The sequence below is a fragment of the Vanacampus margaritifer genome, chromosome 12 (genome assembly GCF_051991255.1).
Source record: "Vanacampus margaritifer isolate UIUO_Vmar chromosome 12, RoL_Vmar_1.0, whole genome shotgun sequence".
Taxonomy (NCBI): Eukaryota; Metazoa; Chordata; class Actinopteri; order Syngnathiformes; family Syngnathidae; genus Vanacampus; species Vanacampus margaritifer.
The window spans coordinates 16,476,547-16,495,834 of NC_135443.1; the positions used below are offsets into that span (position 1 = coordinate 16,476,547).

At 38.5% G+C, this 19,288-nt stretch overlaps 1 protein-coding gene across 3 annotated transcripts in view; it reads left to right on the forward strand.

Annotated features, from left to right (window-relative positions):
• Positions 1-19,288, forward strand: part of eys (eyes shut homolog) — a 206,369-nt gene that overhangs the window by 135,252 nt on the left and 51,829 nt on the right. For all 3 annotated transcript variants that reach the window (XM_077582976.1, XM_077582977.1, XM_077582978.1), the window contains 2 exons: positions 4,947-5,123; positions 16,700-16,850. In XM_077582976.1, coding sequence (XP_077439102.1) covers positions 4,947-5,123; positions 16,700-16,850 — 328 coding nt within the window. The remainder of the gene's footprint in view (positions 1-4,946; positions 5,124-16,699; positions 16,851-19,288) is intronic.

A 19,288-nucleotide genomic window follows, 5' to 3' on the forward strand; every position in this document is an offset into this window, starting at 1 on the left:
TGACTTGCATGCTGTAACCTTTGCATGCTTACATCCAGGGGACACATGCACAGGCTGCTTACATTAATGTTAAATCAAACTGATATCAATAAGATGTGTATAATGTGCCTACACATATGCTTTCATTGGTGATACGGCACAATAATATAAAATGTATTTATGCACAGAAATATGGTTTCACCCCCAAATCTGTCTTATTTGTTTTGTCTATCCATTTAAACATGGTATTAAAAGCCCGAGAGTAGCATGTGGGATGCAAATCTTCAACTGCTCCACGTAGACACACAATTTGCATCTTTTGAATATTTATTTGCATTGTCCTATGTTACAGGAAAGCATCAAATTATATTAAGAATACTGTGACAGCAACAAAATATACGCTGGAAAAAATGCCTATGTTTTTTGGTGTGCTGTTTCTCAGATTCCTAAAAATAGCAAATCCCGTACTATAGTTGAGGTCAAAGTTCATATCATTCTATGTGTCATGTGAGGTGCGCACTTAGGACCAGAATGCAGACAAGACATGGGAGTTGAGAAATAGTGTCTTCATAGACAAAAATACAAAGTAAGAACAGAGAACAGGCTGGATTCAAATGGCCTTGAAGAAAACACTTGACGGAGAAACATTGACCGAGGAACCTCGATTGAGATATTGAACCTCGATTGAGATAGTACGGCTAAGTAGGGATAGAAAACATTGGCGTGTTGAGCGAAAACCTCGGCTAAGGAACCTCAACGTACTGACAAAAGTGTCATTCAGTAACGCACAATTCCACATCACAGAATTAAAGCCCTGACTAGACAAGCTAAGAGTGACTAATACAGGGCCATAGCAACTGTCAACATTATAACATTATCATCATAGTAACTGCTTAAAAGAGTGGGAAATACATCATCGTCATCATACATTACATATGGGACATAGTAACTATATATGCAACGGGCAATATTAAAATGCATAACACAGACTAATAGCAACTGACGACATTACCGCATCATCTTCATAAAGGGCATAATAACTGCATATGACTAGATGAACTAAGAGTGGCTAATACATCATCATCATACAATCTCATCATATGGGACATATCACCATACATTATCATCATAAGGGACATAGTAACTGCATAAGCAACTGACAATATCATAAACACAAAGACTCTATGACTTAACCCAATGACCCAACCCAGAACACCGTCATAACACTATGATTATTTATTTTCAGTGCTTTACCTTCAATATTTTCAATAGATTTCTGTCTCTCTCTCTCTCTCTCTCTCTCATTTTATTTTATGTATTTTAAAGTATTTTTTCCCCACACAATGATTGCAGGTGCATCTCAATAAATTAGAATGTTGTGTGCAACTTTATTTAGTAGTCATTATGTAAATCATCTTTTGTTTATTTTAGAGAAATAATCAAATTTAAATAAATCAAGTGCACATGCTGGATGGCTTTGCGTCACAGGAAACTCAGTATACAGACTTGGGTATTAAAAGAGAAGCGCATGTTTACTGCCCTTTCAGATTTAGCCACTTAAACAGTTAATGAGACTGAGCGGAGCTGGTCCTATTTGTTGCAAATGACTGTCTTTTAAAAGCAACCAAGTTATTTGTGTCTAGCTATAAATGTTGCTATGCTTACTTGAATAATTAGTCAGAGGACTGAAATAGATGGTCATGCCATTTCTCATTTTTCTTCATCTTTTTTATTTTACAAAAGAGATGGTTTATTTTATTTTGCTTTTTAATATCTTTGGCGATGCCTTGTATGACAAACTATAAGGAAACCTCTTATATTTCAGAATTATTTTGGTGTTGCTTCCTGCTGGCGATAAGAATTTTCATCCTAGATTGTGTACTTATTTTTCAAGGTCTAAGGTTCTTGGAAAATGACACTAGAACAAAAAAGACTGGAAATATCCCACATATTTAGGAAATAGGTTACATTAATGCATGACACAGAAGCGCACAAGGTACCATACTTTTTGAAATAACCTGATAAGGTAGAACTTTTTGAAAAGACATAAATGGGACAAACCTGCAATCACCTTTCATTTGAATGATCCACACTCAGCCTATATCCTCCATCAGACCTTCAGATATTCAAGAAATAAGGACATAAGGTAATGAGCCGTAGAAGGAGGTCATAATCAATACAGACTGAATAATTTCCCGCCTCAGTGGTTTTGTCTTTTATGACTACATCTTTCCCTCAAAGCCATTTAGTCCCCAACTAATCCTGTGAACGCATAGCCTTCAATTGACTGCATAGTTGACACCATGTCTTTGGTAAGATCTTGGACCAGCCGACTCGTCTTTGAAGAAACAATTTATCGTAGCTTCAAATTCTGACTGGCGTGACCGTATTTTTGCCTACTTGATATCATCCTGTTAGTGATCCACAAGGCACCTGCCTGAGGTGAGAGTACTGACATGCAGGGTGCTAACATTAGACAGCCAGACGTTGAGATCACAAATGTCAGGCTTGTTATGTGCACATAAAATCCCCAACAAAGAAGCCTGCCTGACAGTTGCTTTGAATTGTCACTTTTCGTGTATTAAAAAGGGAAAACCTCATAAAAGGGACTCATTTGTCTGCCAGACTGTGTGATACGAACCACAGTTTTGTGCATTCAACATCAGAGTTGAATACCATTAACATTCCTAATTGTCATACACTACAAAAAGGACTGTAGAAAATTTAAGAAAAAAATATAGTAAAGTAAGAAAATTATTACTTCAAATAAGCAAAATTATCTGCCAACAGAACAAGAAATTTTCATTTAAATTCACCTGTAAGATTTTAAAAAGTAAGAAAATAATACTAGGCCCATATCAACCACTGCGGTCTTGAAAATAGTATTTTGAGACTAAAACCAAGTAATGTCGATGCTGTAATAAATAGAATTATTTTCTTAAAATACATGAGTATTATTTTTTACACTTGGATAACTTGTCAAGCAGGGAGGTAACAGGTCACATTTTCTTTGTCATGACCTAGCCAGGAATTGAACCCACAACCTTCAACTCTGAGGCTAGGCACTCTACCACTAGAACACTGAGCTGGTACTAAAAGTTAACAAAATAAAATAAAATAAAAATGCTTTGGAAAACTGAAACTGCATTTTACGTTTACAAAACTAACTTAAACCAACTATAATTAAAGCGCAAATGTCCTTTGTTTTAGTATTTGGTAATTAATGTAATACATGAGCATTTGGGGTTGATTTTTTTAATGTGATTTTAAGTATATTTATTTCGATATTAACCGGAATAAGAACACAGAAGTGACGTCATCTACCAGCAGCCAATAGAAAAGCACATTCAGATGACGTTGTTCCTAGTCGACACTTTTGCATGCTTGACTTTTGGCTCCAGTGTCTCGGGTCGCCTGCTTTTTCAGTTAACTCAGCCGAAATGCGACTCTAGGTAAGAAATGTGTTACTTTTTTCATTTTACCATGGTGTTTATTAAGTATTGCACACAAGTAATACACTTTTTTTTTTTAACTAATACTGAAACTAACTAAAACTAAACAAAACTAAACATTAAAAAAATTATAATAATAACATAACCCCTGTGAAAACTACATTTAAAAAACAAAATTCACATTGAAATAAAAACCAACTAAAATGAAAAATTCCAAAACTATATTAACCCTGACTGGGAGGTGAGTTTCTTAGCATGAAAGCTAACTATATTATATATAGTATATAGATTATATATTATATATAACTGTATTTAATGTATTGTTCATTGTAATTAAATGTAATGCTGTATTTTACTTATTAGCCAGAATAGTGATCTCCTCCCAAGCCAATTTTACATCATTCATCTGTGGAGGTCTATTTGCAGTAACTCTATCACTGCCATTGACGGTTATAGAAGTCAAAGATCCATTTTAAATGGGCTGGCCATTGATGTCTACAGTAAGATCCATTTACTGTACTTTTGACCTCCCAAGACGAATAAATTAGTTTCTTCATGAGAAAAATGTGGATGTCCGCGTTCCGCCATGTCCACTGACAGTCAATGTATGACTCGTGTGCCGCATTTAAAGTGAATGAGAATCGGCGCTTTGATTGGACATGACTGAAGTTGACTGTGTTCACACCCACAGCAGTGCAAACCTCACTCTTGACAGAGTTACGCTGGAGAATACAGTAGAGCCCCTTGTCCTTTTTTACGATATTGGTTAGGTATTGTTTGTTACGCTGCCATTGAAAGAGAGATTGAAATTATTAATCAGTACGTCAACCAGTAAGAAATAGTACGATGGCTTTGGTATGATTTAGCCCCGCCTAAGTAGTTGTTGCCCTATATTTTAACATAAAGTTGCCACTGCACATGATTTATATCATCCGCTATCATCTTAAAAAAACACACACAAAAACGTTTGCTTCATGTCGGACACTGAGGTTACAACTCCCTGAGCTGAAGCCGGCCATTTTTCAATCTATTGCCACGCAGCAAGCTCTCAAGCACTCCACCAGGTGTACAATGTCACCACTGTCTTGTGCAGTTGATGACCTGAGTGGGCACCTCCTTCAGCTCCCCTTCAAGTCATACCCTTTGTCATCCAGGGGGAAATGACAACCGCATGTAGCCCTGACAGAGCATTGCTGACTGCTAATAGGCAAACTGTCAGTGCAGCAAAGGCAGAAACATGACAACTTTCCTGGCCGTCACTTAAACTACACCTGCTGCCCACGGCATTGGGTACACCGCTTAGTTTGGTTATTTGAATTAGAACATTATCATGAACAAGTAAAAGCATGATGATTAAACTTAAACCTCTCTGACTTGGTATTTTTGTAAAGGCAGAATTTTTAGACGGTATACAAATGTTGTGGCCATTTTTTCATTGCCTCAAATATCCTTCCTGAAAAAAGAAAAAAAACTCCTATTATATGAAGTATTTTTTGTTTGTTTGTTTTTTTCAAGATTCCAAAGTATACATCCCGTCTTTTGCTGGCACGTCTTATTTGGAGCTGCAACCTCTCACATCCATTCTTCAGTCTTCAGACGCCAACAATAATGTAGCTTCCCCTGTCAAGGACACCACCGTTATTCTCCATTTGACTGCAAAAACTCGATCTACACAGGGCACCATTCTCTACAGTGAGTACACTCTCATTTTTATGTTTGAAAGCACTCGAGCGCTGCGGCAAGCACAGATAAAACAGAAAAATATGCATTTCTGTACAATCCAATTACGCTGATTGCGTTTAATGTTACTTTTTCCTTGCAGATGTCCTTGCGAGTGCAAATTACCCAGCAGTTTTCATAATTGTGATATTAATGTCTAATGTGGTGCTGCTTTCAAATCAGTGCACAGTACTTAAGAAAAATCAACCATCCAAACAAAACTTTTCTCAGTTATATACAGACCCTTAGTGGTAAAAGCTAAGTTGGCATTATTGTTGTAATGTAACAAGCATTGATATGAATGCTGATGATGAGACCCATACACAGACAATAAACTTATTTTTAGAAACTGTGTGTTGCATTTAAAGAAGCTATGACTGGTTATTTTAAGTGTTGTTGGGTAGTACCTCATACAATATATTATATTATATTTATAATATATAAATACTAGGGGTGTCAGGCTATTACAATTCTTAATTGTAAGTAATCGCATGACTTCAAGAGTTAGCTCACAATTAATCGCATATTTCATATCTGTTCTAAATGTAGCCTGCAATAAAATGTACAATAAAATATTTATATAAAGTTTCACCCTCTTGTTAACATTAAAGTGGGGATTTTTTTTTAAACTAATAGATATATGGCTGCATCTTTTAGTCAATGATACAGTAATTCCATAATAATTCATAAACTTGAATTAAAATTAAGAAGATGTACTGTACTGTAAAAAAAAAAAGAAGTGTGATATTGATTTATGTTGAGTTAATTTTTCTGTCACTAGATGGCATGATTGCATTTGTAAGACATTGGTGACAGCTCAGTGCATTTTTCTTTTCATATTAAGAACTATCTAATCTAAAAATTGTAAAATACAATTTGACCCCAGTCTCCACAAATATATGCATTATTATTAAATTCATTGCTGCAAAATTTTGACATGAGCGTGCCTGCTGCGTTGCAACTGGAATCCTCCCAGTACGGGCTTTCCAAGTAAGGGGCAGTCAATAATCGCACTTTTAATAAATTAGTGGTGTTAAAGGAACTTTAAATGAACTCAAAATTAACACACTAATTTTGACACCCCTAATAAATACATATGTGGTCTTATTAAGTGTTTAGGATAACTTGTTAGAGTTCTCAATTGTGGACCTCTTAATATATGTTGCAAAATGTATTTTCTTTTTTCTGTAGCTGAAGTTCCAGGTGCAATATGGGGTCAATGAGGCACAACTCACATGAGCCGCATTTACACCGCAGGACGTTCGGGTATGGGGAGGTGGGTAGGGACTTTCACAGGAACCGTCCTCTCAGCCGGTCCGCTTGTGGCCGTGTTTCCACTGCGGAGTACGACCCATTTCGCGACGTCACGAGTTTCGATCGACACGTAAACGCCCTGCGACTTTTTCTCCCGTGACGTCACCCAAGCACCGCGCAACGAAAATCACGAGGAAAGAGAAAAACTTTAGGTGCTTGCTGTTTTTCTCTGCTTTTTATTTTGTGTACTTTCTGTGGACGGATGGATGGTTTGAGTGAGAGGAGACAGCGTTTAGATGAATAATTTAAAAAGGCTGACTCTCGCAAGTCACGAGTTTCGATTGACACGTAATCGCCTTGCGACGGTTTTTGTGATGTCACCCAAGCACTTAACCGCAAAAATCTGAACAAAGAGGAAAGAGAAAAACTTGTGGCGGTAGCCATTTTTATCACCTTTTTTTTATGTACTTGCCGTGGATGGGTGGTTTGAGTGAGAGGAGACAGCGTCTAGATGAAGAATTTGAAAAGGCTAACAGTAGAGTGGAACAAAAATAGGCAAAGGATTATTAAGAGAATTGTTTTGGTGGAAGAGACTTAAGCCGAGAATGCATCATCGTCGCGCATGAAGGCAAGATCATTTTTTATACTAAATATTTTTTAGCCAATCAATAAGAAAGCCCGATCGGGAGTTTATCGGGCCGGCAAAGGACCTACTCTGGAGTAGGACCTCCGCTCGTCCACCGTAAACTGCAGTGTACTGTAGACGCGCACATACGGGGCTGGCCCCGTAAATTTACCCTGAAGTTCCTGCGGTGGAAATGCAGCTATGGTATTTAATGGTGGGTAATGGTTGTGCATCAGTATTGAGCAGGCCATTGATCCCCAACTACCACTTCCAAATCTTGCAAGGAAAATCCAAAATGTTTCAGTGTTGACAATCCCAGAAACTGTTCAACCGTAGCGAACGCAAACCATCCTCCAAGGCAGGGAGAGGTGCAGGTCTTAAAAAGTTTGAGGTGTATATTTATGCAATAAGGGCCTTGTTTATTGCCATTTAGACTAAACATACATACAAACTGTTATTTATGCTTTTACATGCAGGAAAATTATAGTTTTATTGAAAACAATATTTGTGTTCTTTATAAGACTGCACATTCATGATCAGTCTAAAAGCGAGACTTTTTTTTTGTCAGATGGCAAATTTCAACCTTGACTCCAAAAAAGTCCACTTGTGATTCTCATTGTGCTCCATCATTAGAAGAATATTTTCGTCTTCCTTCCCTTCCTTTCATAAAGACCTTTTGTAACATGACCTCTGCAGACCGTTGATGAGTGTCACAGAGTCCTTTGTGCGCCTTGTCCGACAACCGTGGCTCCCCACCTCGAGCCACTCTTTTTGTTATTCTAGAGGAGGTTGAGGAGCACATCTGGAAACACCTTCCTGGCTGTGCTGATTAAAAATGATTACTTGTGTCTTGTTGCTATGGTTGCTCTCACAAGCATCTGTTCGGTTTGTTGGTTGAATGCATTGAATCATCATTGAACGTATACTGTAAGAACCCACCAGTGACGGCCGTAACGAGTTACTAAGTAATACATTACAAAAAAAACACAGATTTAGGGGTGAGTCATCTAAGATTCTTAAATGTGGTTATGGCTTGGAATTCAAAATTAGCAAGGTATTTGTTGTATCACATAAAATATATTAAAAGCAAAACTGGTGAAAGGGAATTGATCAGAGTTTCTTGTAATTTAACACCATTCGGTCATGTGATCTTAGACGCTAACCTGAAAAATTGTGTGACTTGTTTGTCACTATAGTGGGGAATTGTGGCTGTGGCAACGCACATGATGGGACTTGTACTTCCAAGACTACAGAACAAAGCAAATACCGGTAAATAAAAATAAACATCCAACAATCCACAAATGAAGGAAGGAGTTGCTTGCTGCTGGAGCGATGGCAGTAAGGTTTGAGCCCTTAACATTAACCGTGAGCTCTACATTGTTCTGCCAGCTCTTTTGTTCTCTAGACCTGCTCACCCTGGTATGCACTCTGTCTTTTTGCAGCAGAGGGACATTTTTGATAGGTAGGCTCGACACCAGTGTGCAGACCCTCGTAACAATAGAGCATTGTTTTGGGGGTCACTCAATTTGTAGTCATTCTTTTTGAGATTGAGAAGGTTGGCCATGTTAAATGAGTATGATTTATCCAGCTGTTTGATTACTATACACAATTATTCAGTTATTAAGTTAAAAGCAGGACAGATGCAGGGAATAAGTAATTATAATCTCTCGTGGAAGAAACATTAGGTTTATTGTTGTCCATCAACCACCAAAGAGTTTCTTTTTTCTTTTTTCTTCTTTTTTTTTTGCACAGAATAACAATTTATTCTGTTATATCACATTGAAATTCTGCATGTTTGGAACAATTCTTGAGACATTTTGTGTAAATTGTTGTAATTTTCCCTTACAGTTTAAATGCCATTCAAAAGACATTTAACCACTTCAGTTATAATTCTAACTGACCTTTTTAGTGGAACCTGATTGGGTATTTGAAAAGCAAGGGTAGGGGCACAAAAGTATTTAAACAGTTGTTATACTATTAGTTTAGTTTACATGAAGCCTTATATTCCAATTGGAATTAAACCGAATGACCTAACGGAATGAAAAGGCTTCATACAAACAACTCACAAAATATAACGTCGAATTTGAATGGAAATTCTTTCAGTTTCACAGGAGTAGTGTATTCCTTTGGCTAATGCGAACAAACGTCATGTAAACATTTGAATCGGAATAGCCAGGCTGCAACCGGTTTGCGCATGCTCTGTCTTGATGTCTTGTGATGTCATCGTTTACGCACTTGAAAATGGCAGCTCGTCTGTGATGGAAGAACTTGTTTTAAACTAGTTGTAACTTGTTTTCATCAAGATGTTTGTCGCGCGAGATGCGGAATTTGGACCTGAATGCAGTCAAGACACGGATATTGGCAAACAAGGTGTCACGGTCCGGCCAAGGAGCGGAGTTGAGTCCGCCGGCGTGTGGAGTAGAGGACCCAAAATGCAGGGAGGCAGGAGAACCACAACAGGAGTGCAGGCGAGACTGGCGTGCTTTATTTTACAAACTCAAAATCAAAATCAAAACGACAGAACAAACTCCGGGGGTGACCGTGACAATCGGCAATGATCCCACAAGGGACTGATCACCACCCGGGAATTAAATGCACCCACACTAATTAAGGGATTAGTCACACCTGGGGCCAGGCACAAGTGGCTGAGGGCCCGGATTGGTCAGCCTGCGGAAGGGCAGGCATCCACTCAGAACCAATCGGGGCCCTCAACCAAAGCCAGCTCTACCCAGACATGACACAAGGAGTCTTTATATACAAAAATACAAAGACAACAGCAGAGAGCAGGGCTGGATAACAAAAGTACCACTCAGAAAGACATGCATGGCAGGTTGATTGGACACTCCAAGTTGTCCAATTTTTTTAAAGGATCTTTGTGCAATTTGTCACTTCTTTACTCCCGACTGCCACCTCTGGCCCAAAGAGTAACTGCAGCATGTGTGTCAGGCTCGTTCGTGGCGCGCGTGCGGGTTCGTACACGATCTTAAAGCGACAGCCACAGTTGACAAACGAAGACATGACTTCAAATGAGGCAAGAAAAACTCACACTTTACTATATAGGGAAGATAAAAGCTGATAGATGCAGTCAGAGTAAAACAGTCAGGGCTCTTCGTACTCATCTGGGCATTGGTGGAGCATGCATGATGTAGAAAAAGCTTTAATATTACCTTTTTAAACGGCACAATGCACCTTTAAATGAAAAATAAGTAGCACACACCAAAAAGATTCACTATTGATTAAAATTAAGAATAAGTATGTTAATTCAGGCGGAACGGTAGCTGACTGGTTAGCACGACCGCCTCCCAGTGCAGAGGATGTGAGATCGAGTCCGGGCTTCGTCTTTCCTGGGTGGAGTTTGCATGTTCTCCCTGTGCTTGCGTGGCTTTTCTCCGGGTACTCCGGTTTCCTCCCACATTCCAAAGACATGCATGGCAGGTTAATTGAACTCTCCAAGTTGTCCATGGGTGTGATTGTGAGTATGGTTGTTCGTCTCTGTGTGCCCTGCAATTGGCTGGCAACCAGTTCAGGGTGTACCCCGCCTACTGCCCGAAGCCAGCTGGGATAGGCTCCAGCAACCCACGCGACCCTTGTGAGAACAAGCGGTTAGGAAAATGGATGGATGAATGGATGGCATTGCAACTGTATAGCAACTACACATTTAAAATGATTAGAGAAAATAAGACTGATAGCATAGTAACTGGCAACATTCTCATCAAGACTACTCAACTCAACTTTAGTTATAAAGCACTTTGAAACAACTATCACTTCATGCAAAGTGCTGTATATTGAATACAAATCAATCATGCAGTAAAGGCATGTAAAACAAGATAATACAAAATTAAAATAAACATACAAGCAAACTAGAGAAACTAAGAGTGGTTAACACATCATTATCAAACCTTATTATCGTAACGGACTTAACTGTGAAAACAAAAACGACTAGACAAAATAAGACTAATAGCATAGCAAATGGCAACTTTCTCACAGTAAATGGTCAATGGACTAAAGTTATAGCGCTTTCTACACCATATGGTGCTCAAAGGGAACATTTGCATACGACTAGACAAAGAGTGGTGAACACATTATCATCAAACATTATCATCATAAGGAACATGGCAACTGTATAGCAACTACAAAATAAAAATGACTAGGTGAAATAAGACTGACTGATACCTCATCATCATAAGGGACAGCATAATAAAAGACCGCATAATATAAGAGTATAACAACTCACTGACCCCATGACCCAAAATACAGTCATAACAATGTCGCTTTGATAAACGTGTTCCAATTTTAATATCCATTTAAAAAATATCTATAAATTGGAGTTGCATTGTGTACCAACTAGAAGCAAAATAGATGTCGGGGAGCTCAAAAGGCAGATCTCAGTTTGAGCATCATCTTGGCCTGATGAGTGCAGCCACCCTGCTCCCGCAAGGCTATCTTTGCCCTGTGTGACTCCGCAGTGAGGCACTTGCAAGTCCAGCACAACTCTAACCTCGATGGATTGCGTGGTGATTACCCGTGATTGATTCTGCCCCAGACTGGCCCAGACATCACAACATTCATCTCAGAGCTGTAACCTAGATTAACCTCTTATCCGTGACATCAGCGTCCGGTTCATGGCCTCTCATTTACATTTACCGAGTCATTATGCATGGCAATACAGAACAGCGCATCCTCTCCAACATGATCAAAATGTTTATTTTCTGCTGCTGCTAAAAGGGAGAAGCAGCAATTAGCTGTTCAAAAACTGATTTCATTTTTTTCTTCAAAGGTCACGTTGTAAACAAGACAATAACGCCGCATGAATATGAGAAATGCATTTTTACCTTTGCCAGGAAGATGTTTTCTGTCCTGTTTTTGCATACAACATTCCCCCAAAACTTGCTAATTAATTTTCATTAAACTTTGTGAAGACGTGGGGATTGGTTCTAAAAAGAAACTATTGTATTGTGGACAATAGTATGGATCCCCTAATAATGTATTATTGCGAGAAGTGTGGAAATCAAAGGAAATATTCTTGTTTCCATTTATTCGGAACTTTGTAATGTTCATTTCTGTCACCTGAAGATCTCAAATGGAAAATAATCATCAATAGCAACTTTGTTTAGTTTAGTTTTTAATTAGCAAGACTACAAACATTTACGTGTATTCCCCTGTGTGGGGCCAGGTTTTTGAGAACATGTTATTTATGCATGAATATTAATGCCAACATTCATTGATATGCAGAAGATATCTGTGAAAGTGTCAAATTTGATGCTTATCCAAATGAGGGTTGCTCAGTCTTGGTGGCTTTTCTGTGTTGTAATGAGAGACATTACACTTTTTCTTCCTAAAAACTTTGACATAAACGCACTTGTTATTAGGATATTTTAAAGGCAATCTAGGAGTTTTGGCATGCAACGCAATCCACTTAAAATGCCCTTTAATAGGGGAGGACATAATGCTGGTTAAGCTACTTGGGATGCTTCTGAGCAGTTGCATTATTAAACAGTCTTTAATTCCATGAAGTAGTAATGGCTTGGCTCTCCCATCTCTAAATTGACATTTTCCCTCCAAGAGGGCTGCGTGTTGACTGTATTACCTTTTACTTAAATCCTTAGAACTAAGGAGCTCTTAATTAATCTACTCCAGATCAAATCCTAATAACGCCTTTAAGCACAATTATTTATTTTTGTTTTCTTTAGCCTAAAATAATACGTATCTCCAAAATTATTTCAATGTTAAACTAATTGTTACTTTGCAGTTGCTAGGGTGACCCTTGTGTCACCTATTACTATGCTATATAAAATTTGTAGACCAGCCTGGATATTTGTGGTGAGAGTAAATGTACAGTATACGAATCAATGAATTTGTCAAATACTAAAAAAGAACACATTAAGAATAAAAGTCATGTCATTTTCAGCGAATAGTATGCTGCCGTGACAAAACTTATCCAGCTAAATTGAGAGAAATAACAAAGCAGGCAATTCCATTTTTACATGGTACAACGCCGTATGCACGTGTATGTGCAATGCTTGCAACTTTATATCTTTCTGAACAGGAGAGCATTAGCCATGCTTGTTTTTTTAAGGTTGTGATTTTTGGAAGGTGGGGGGACTGCAAAACAAAAAGAATACCACAGCAGCGTTGGATAGTTTTTTTCCCATGGTAGTTTTTTTAAATATAATGATTGACACTGCTGCTTGGATGGAATTATACACTATACCGGTATATGTACATGTATGAGGATGACTTTGCAAATGAAAAATAAGGTAGATCCACATTGGCCTTGTGTGGTTGGAAAGCAATAGTGTCTAACCAGGGCCAGTGAGTCATTGTCAGTGATGGGGTTGACAAAACAATATGACACACTTTTATTTTATATATGGCTATACCTGTATAGCTTATGGAAAAATAATTTTACAGATGATGTGGTCTCGGACGTTTTTTTTTTTTTTCATTGGCATCCCTTAATGGGAGGTTCAACTCACTCTCAGTTAGTGTACTCTATATTCAAAATATTTTTTTATTTTGGATCCTCAGTAAAAAAATAAAAATAAATTAACATTACTACAGAGAATTACGTCTTATAAGGTCCAGGAGGAGAACTTCACTGCGATCAGATATGATCACTGTGAATTACATCATGTCAAACCAGCCTAATTGTTTCACCTTCACCCTGTCAAGATTCACCGCCTCATTTATCAGCTGCCACCAGTCATCTGGCTTCTTTGATTTTAAGCAAGCCCTCGTCTCGGTCGTCACAGATTCTCACATAGATAAGTCGGAAAAATAATGACTGCACTGATGACATGCCATCCTTTCATCGTTCTGCTCACAAGAATAGGTTTGAAGACTGAAGTGAAGCTGTAATTCCTAATTATATTTAGTTCTGTTGGTTCAGTCTAATATTTTTCTACACTGTTTACCTTCTGCCACATGCATAAGCCAAGCAATTCTTGTCATGGAAAGAAATGGATGTTCAGAAAGCATACTTTGAGGGCACGTTGCTTGTTATCTAGTAATGCTTTCTGCCTGGCTTATGGCACGGTATCATTCTCACATCAGAGGATAGCAACTGGAGAAAAAACTCCATAGATCAAACAGACAAAGTTAATCAGAAGAGAAGCAAAAGACATGCACTGAAATGCAAAGAATCCCTCAGTCAGACCTGTTTCTTCTAACTCTCCTCATTTTTTTTTTCTTTACACCTCTTCCTTGAAGCAAACATGCATGTTTCCCCCAGGACTTCAATTGTCAGCTCTAGCAGAGGAAGCCGAGGTGTTGAGGTGAGGAAGAGAGAGGGCAAGGACGGGAGAATGCGGAAGGGAAAAAACAGGTGACGGAATCCGCCAAAAGGACGAACGCTCCGTTAGGCTTGGTGCAAGGTAACAGGACCACGGGGACGGCAGCAACAATGTCCTCAATGTTGAAAAATGGAAAATAAAAAGATAGGGCAGTGTTGACAAATGGAAAATAAAAAGATAGGGCAGTGTTGACACAGTAAATAATACTTGTCTGCAGATGAATAATGGTGGGAGCGGAAAAACTGCTTCCAGCGGAGACTCAAGTTCTTTGTCTTCGAAGGACGTTTGTTGGTGCTTCAGAGGATCATTGACCTACATGATTGTGTCAACTACAAAATTATGTACTGGGGTCGGGGTGACCATATTTTGGGTCTCCAAAAGAGGATTGTATTTCTTTTTTGGGGTGGAGGGCATGCATGGAATAAAGTATGATGACTTTATTAGATTGAAGACTTTATTAGATTGAAGACTTAAACCAGTGGTTCGAGATCCACCATCACTCATTATAAGTAAGCCACAACCTAAATCAAGGAACGGCTATCTTTTGGCCCGGCTCATCTTAAAAAAGAGCCAGCTTTTTTGTTGTTTCATTTATATAATACATAATGTATATTGAATATGCATTACAGTATTTACATTTCTTTATGAATTAACATACCCATAGTGGTACAAAAATAAATTGTAATTTCATAAATTCAGTTAGCTTTAAATACATATTAAGAGCGGATTTGTTAGTTTTTACAAATTATTTTAAAGCTCTTTTAGTTTTTATCAGTTTTTAGCTTTAGCGTTAGGATTATTTGTGAAGTGCAAGATGAAAAGAAATCACAATAGGTGCATTTCTGTTACCCTCAGTTTTGCGCAAAAGGCAAGTTGCGCAATAGCAGGCTAATAATGGAAACACAAGATTTTTTTAAAAACTCAATTATCGCAAAAAAGTTTTTACGTTCTCATGAGGTGGTTTTCGAGACGTGTCGAAATAGAAGTATTTCGCAAAAGTGTAATGGAAGCATTCCCTGTAGTCATGTGACTCCCGCCCGGTCACGGAGGAAAGAAAGTAGGAAGTACGGGGTCATTCGCTATCGTGTCAGAACTGACTCCTGATGGGATAACAAGTATTTTTAAAGAGCACAAACTCACATGCACGCATGCACACGCAAGCACGAGAAAAAAAAGAGAAAGATGAAGAATTAAAGAACACAATGCAAATCATATTTTATTTTTCAATAAAGAAGAGTTCAGTGACGCACATTGGAAACCGGTAGGGTTAAGTACCTCCAACAAGACTAAGAATCACTGTTGTAGATCATTAGAGTGCTCGTGTTTATTTAAGATTTAATTTCATATAACTGTGTTGTTATTGTGCTTTTAAAGGCCATTTCCCTTGCTAAGATCTCTCTTGTGCTATTTCATCGGAGAGGAGGAGTCATACAGAAGACGGTGGATTATCTGAACATGATTTCCCTTCTGCGGTCCGTTCAGATAATATGTCACAGTTAAGAGCCTCACTGTCTCAGCTTCTGACGAGAAGGACCTCCAAGTCAGCTTAGAACATTATCAGACTCCAGTATTAAGCTAAGCATAGCCTATCTGTGACAAAAAGAAGGGGGATTTTCAGGATGCCGGCCTTATCCTGGAGGAATTGTTGAGCGCTGTCATATCAGTAGCTTTGCAGGCTCGAAACAACAAGCTCAGCTTTTGCACCAATTCCTGTCAGCCATTCCCATTCTTTCTTGCTGTCATCACTTCATCACGAATGGCAGGAGTATTACAAAGACGTGCTGTCCTGAGTCTCCACGGCCAGCCCGATTCTTCAAAAGCGCTTTAGCTCAGTCATCATTGTCTTGATGAAATCAAAGTGGCCAACACTGTTTATGTTGCCTCGATGTTGCCTTATGACCTCTTGCGCGTTGTTCCTCCGGCATTAGCGTGCTCCTCACGGTGGCAAAGCGTTTTGATGTCTTCTTATGGAGATGTGCAGCATTAGAGTGCGTCGTCTTTCCTTCACGTTGCTGAGCTTGTGTTTGGGGATGAGCTCTGCAGTTACCCGTCGGTTCCCTCACTGTATTGCTCCGCCGTAGACTCTCCCACTGTGGTATGATGTAAATGAGTCTGGAAAGGAAGAGGGGAAGAGAAATGTGTACATTCTCTGTAATATAGCTTGGTTACAGATAGATTTGCCAGATGGATTCTGGTACCACAAGGATTTAGAAGTATGGTTTGTGAATTGAAACCAAACCTTAAGTGCTTTGAAATTCTGGTAAAGGTCAGGTAGAGGAGAAAATTAACATCTGATGCAAATAATTTGAATCACTTTACAAGGTCTAGGCATTTACTGACAAGAGAATAGCCTTGTAATTACTCGATTTCTTTTTCAGCCCGCGAGCAGAAGGTTGGTGGCAGCTTCCTTCATGTGTTCCTTCAAGATGGAAGTCCTGCTGCTGAGCTTGGATGTGGCAGTGAACATGTTCTCAATGTGGCCGCCAGCCAGACCATCAACAATAACAGATGGATGTCAATGATAGTTCGGTAAGAATGGCTTCCTTCACCAATTACCGTACTATATATATTTTTTTCTCTTTCCTTTCCTTTCCTTTCCTTCATTACCGTACTAATTTGATGTCGCATAATGATATGTTTGGCTGCCAGTTAATATATATATATATATATATATATATATATATATATGTATATATATATATATATATATATATATATATATATATATATATGTATATATATATGTATATATATATATATATGTATATATATATATATATATATATATATATGTATATATATATATATATATATATATATATATATATATATATATATATATCATATTTTCTTCATATAGAAGCTCAATTCTAATTCCTCAGGTTAAAAGATGCTCACTCCTTTCATAAGATACAGTAACATGCTTTTTTATTGGCGTTTATTAAATTGTACAAAGCAGCTATGCCTTAGCATTTGATTCTAAGCATTTGACTTTGTCTTTGTAAAATGCTAAATGTCTCTAAAGTCCACTTGTAAGATGCTTGTTTGGCTCTTTTTCATGTCGCTTTTAGTAGCTGGCCCAGGGCATAGGCAAACTAGGCGGTCGCCTAGGGTGCCATCTAGTGGAAGGGCGCCAAATTGCAGGGTAAAAAAAAAGATACAAATTATTTTTCCCCCTCAGGTTTTCTAAAATAAAATGTGTATTTGACCCTGCTATTATTTTTGTTTTTGCATTTTTGTATTGCAGACTTGCATTGTTTTATTGTGCTATTATAATATAGCTGATACTTTTATTTTGAAGGATACAGGAAAAGGTCTTATAAACCGGCAGGAACTGACGTAAGTAACCGACGTACTGTGCCATTAGTAGCGCCGTCTTCCAAGTGCAGAGAAGACGTGTGCGCGCCACAAGAAATCTGATGTTTACAACTCATTCAGTGAACGAATCTTTAGCACCAGGCTGAGAAGGGAACAAGGTTCGAATTAGAGCAATTGTTTAACTAATGAAACAACATAAACTTTCATGTTCATTGTGTAATTTGCGGCATAGAGTATATAGTTACCGTTTTCGTCCACTGAAGTGTGCTAGCACTCCTTGGTAAATATTTAGCAATGTTATTGCTCAAGATTCTGTTTTATTGACTAATAATCTGTATTTCTGTATGGTTTCTTTTTGTTTTAAGGTATTTATAAAGGCAACAGGCAAGGTTAAAATGTTTATTTACAATATAAATTGTACTCAAGAGATTGTCAAGGCTATTAAGGCAATTAATTTATAGTATATGGTAGGTGTGACCAAATGTGTTCTCTTTTGGGAGGACAGACCATTTATAGCCTGTTGGGGCGTCTGGGGGTTTTATAAATTCATGAAAATGTCCGGTTGGCATTGCGTGACTATTAGAAGATGAAGTACACTGTGTAACTGCGACTGGTACCACAATTTCAATGCCGGGGCAAGTGGCCTCTTTTTTTGGAAATAGGAATATAGTCACCCTAGTATGTGGCTTAAATATAGAAAAAGGATACACAAAACATACCATTTGAGTTATTAATGGCAATTTTTGTTTATTTGTATTGTAGTAGGGGAGGTCGTGGGGGGAGTGGGGGCTGTGGGCCGGTGAAGTGCCTGGTGGACCTGTCGTGCCCTGTTCTGCTGCATTGGGCTTGGAGCGCGGGCTGTTTTGGGATGGGGGGGCGCTCCTGGCTCCTCGGTTTGCTCTCCGGCTGGTGGCCCCTGCGGGGCCCGGGCGTTGTGCCTTGGCGCTGCCCCGGCCTAGGGTCGACAGCTCCCCTCTTTGGTGGAGGTTTTCATGCATGCCAGATCCACCACACCAGCATCTACCGAAATTCAAACACAATCTGCTTCTTCCTCTGGTCGTTGGTAACCAGGGGGGTAGTAAGTGATGTCTGGTCGGTGCTGGATTTCACTTTTCTTTCTTTTCTTTGATCCTTCCTCGGGTCTAATGACAACTTCACGACTCTAGCTGGATTCTGAAGTATTTGGTTTAGGTGAACGGTATGGGATTTTTAATAGGTTTTAGGTGAATTAATGAGCACACACTCACACGCACGCACATATGCACAAACACACATGCACATGCTCACGCATATACAAAAAAAAGAAAAAGAAAAAAAAAGACAGAAAGAGCAATGATGATGACATGTCGAATCGGTAAGATTACCGAATGAACAATACTGAGCTCTCTCAGAGAAGAAAAAGGGTTGAAAGGAGGAGGAGGAAGGGTAAAGGCATGTATGTCAGTCAATCAGAATTGTCTATAAAAATAAACATCAAAATTGTGTTAATTTTCGTCAATTTTTCGAAGTTACCCGTCAATTGTTGACAAAATGGGCATTTGTCATTGACCTCATTATTTGTATTACTTTTTATATGTATCTTACACAAATATATTGTACATAGTTTGAAAACATTTTGTAGTTAATAATGTCAACACAAATTGCACTAA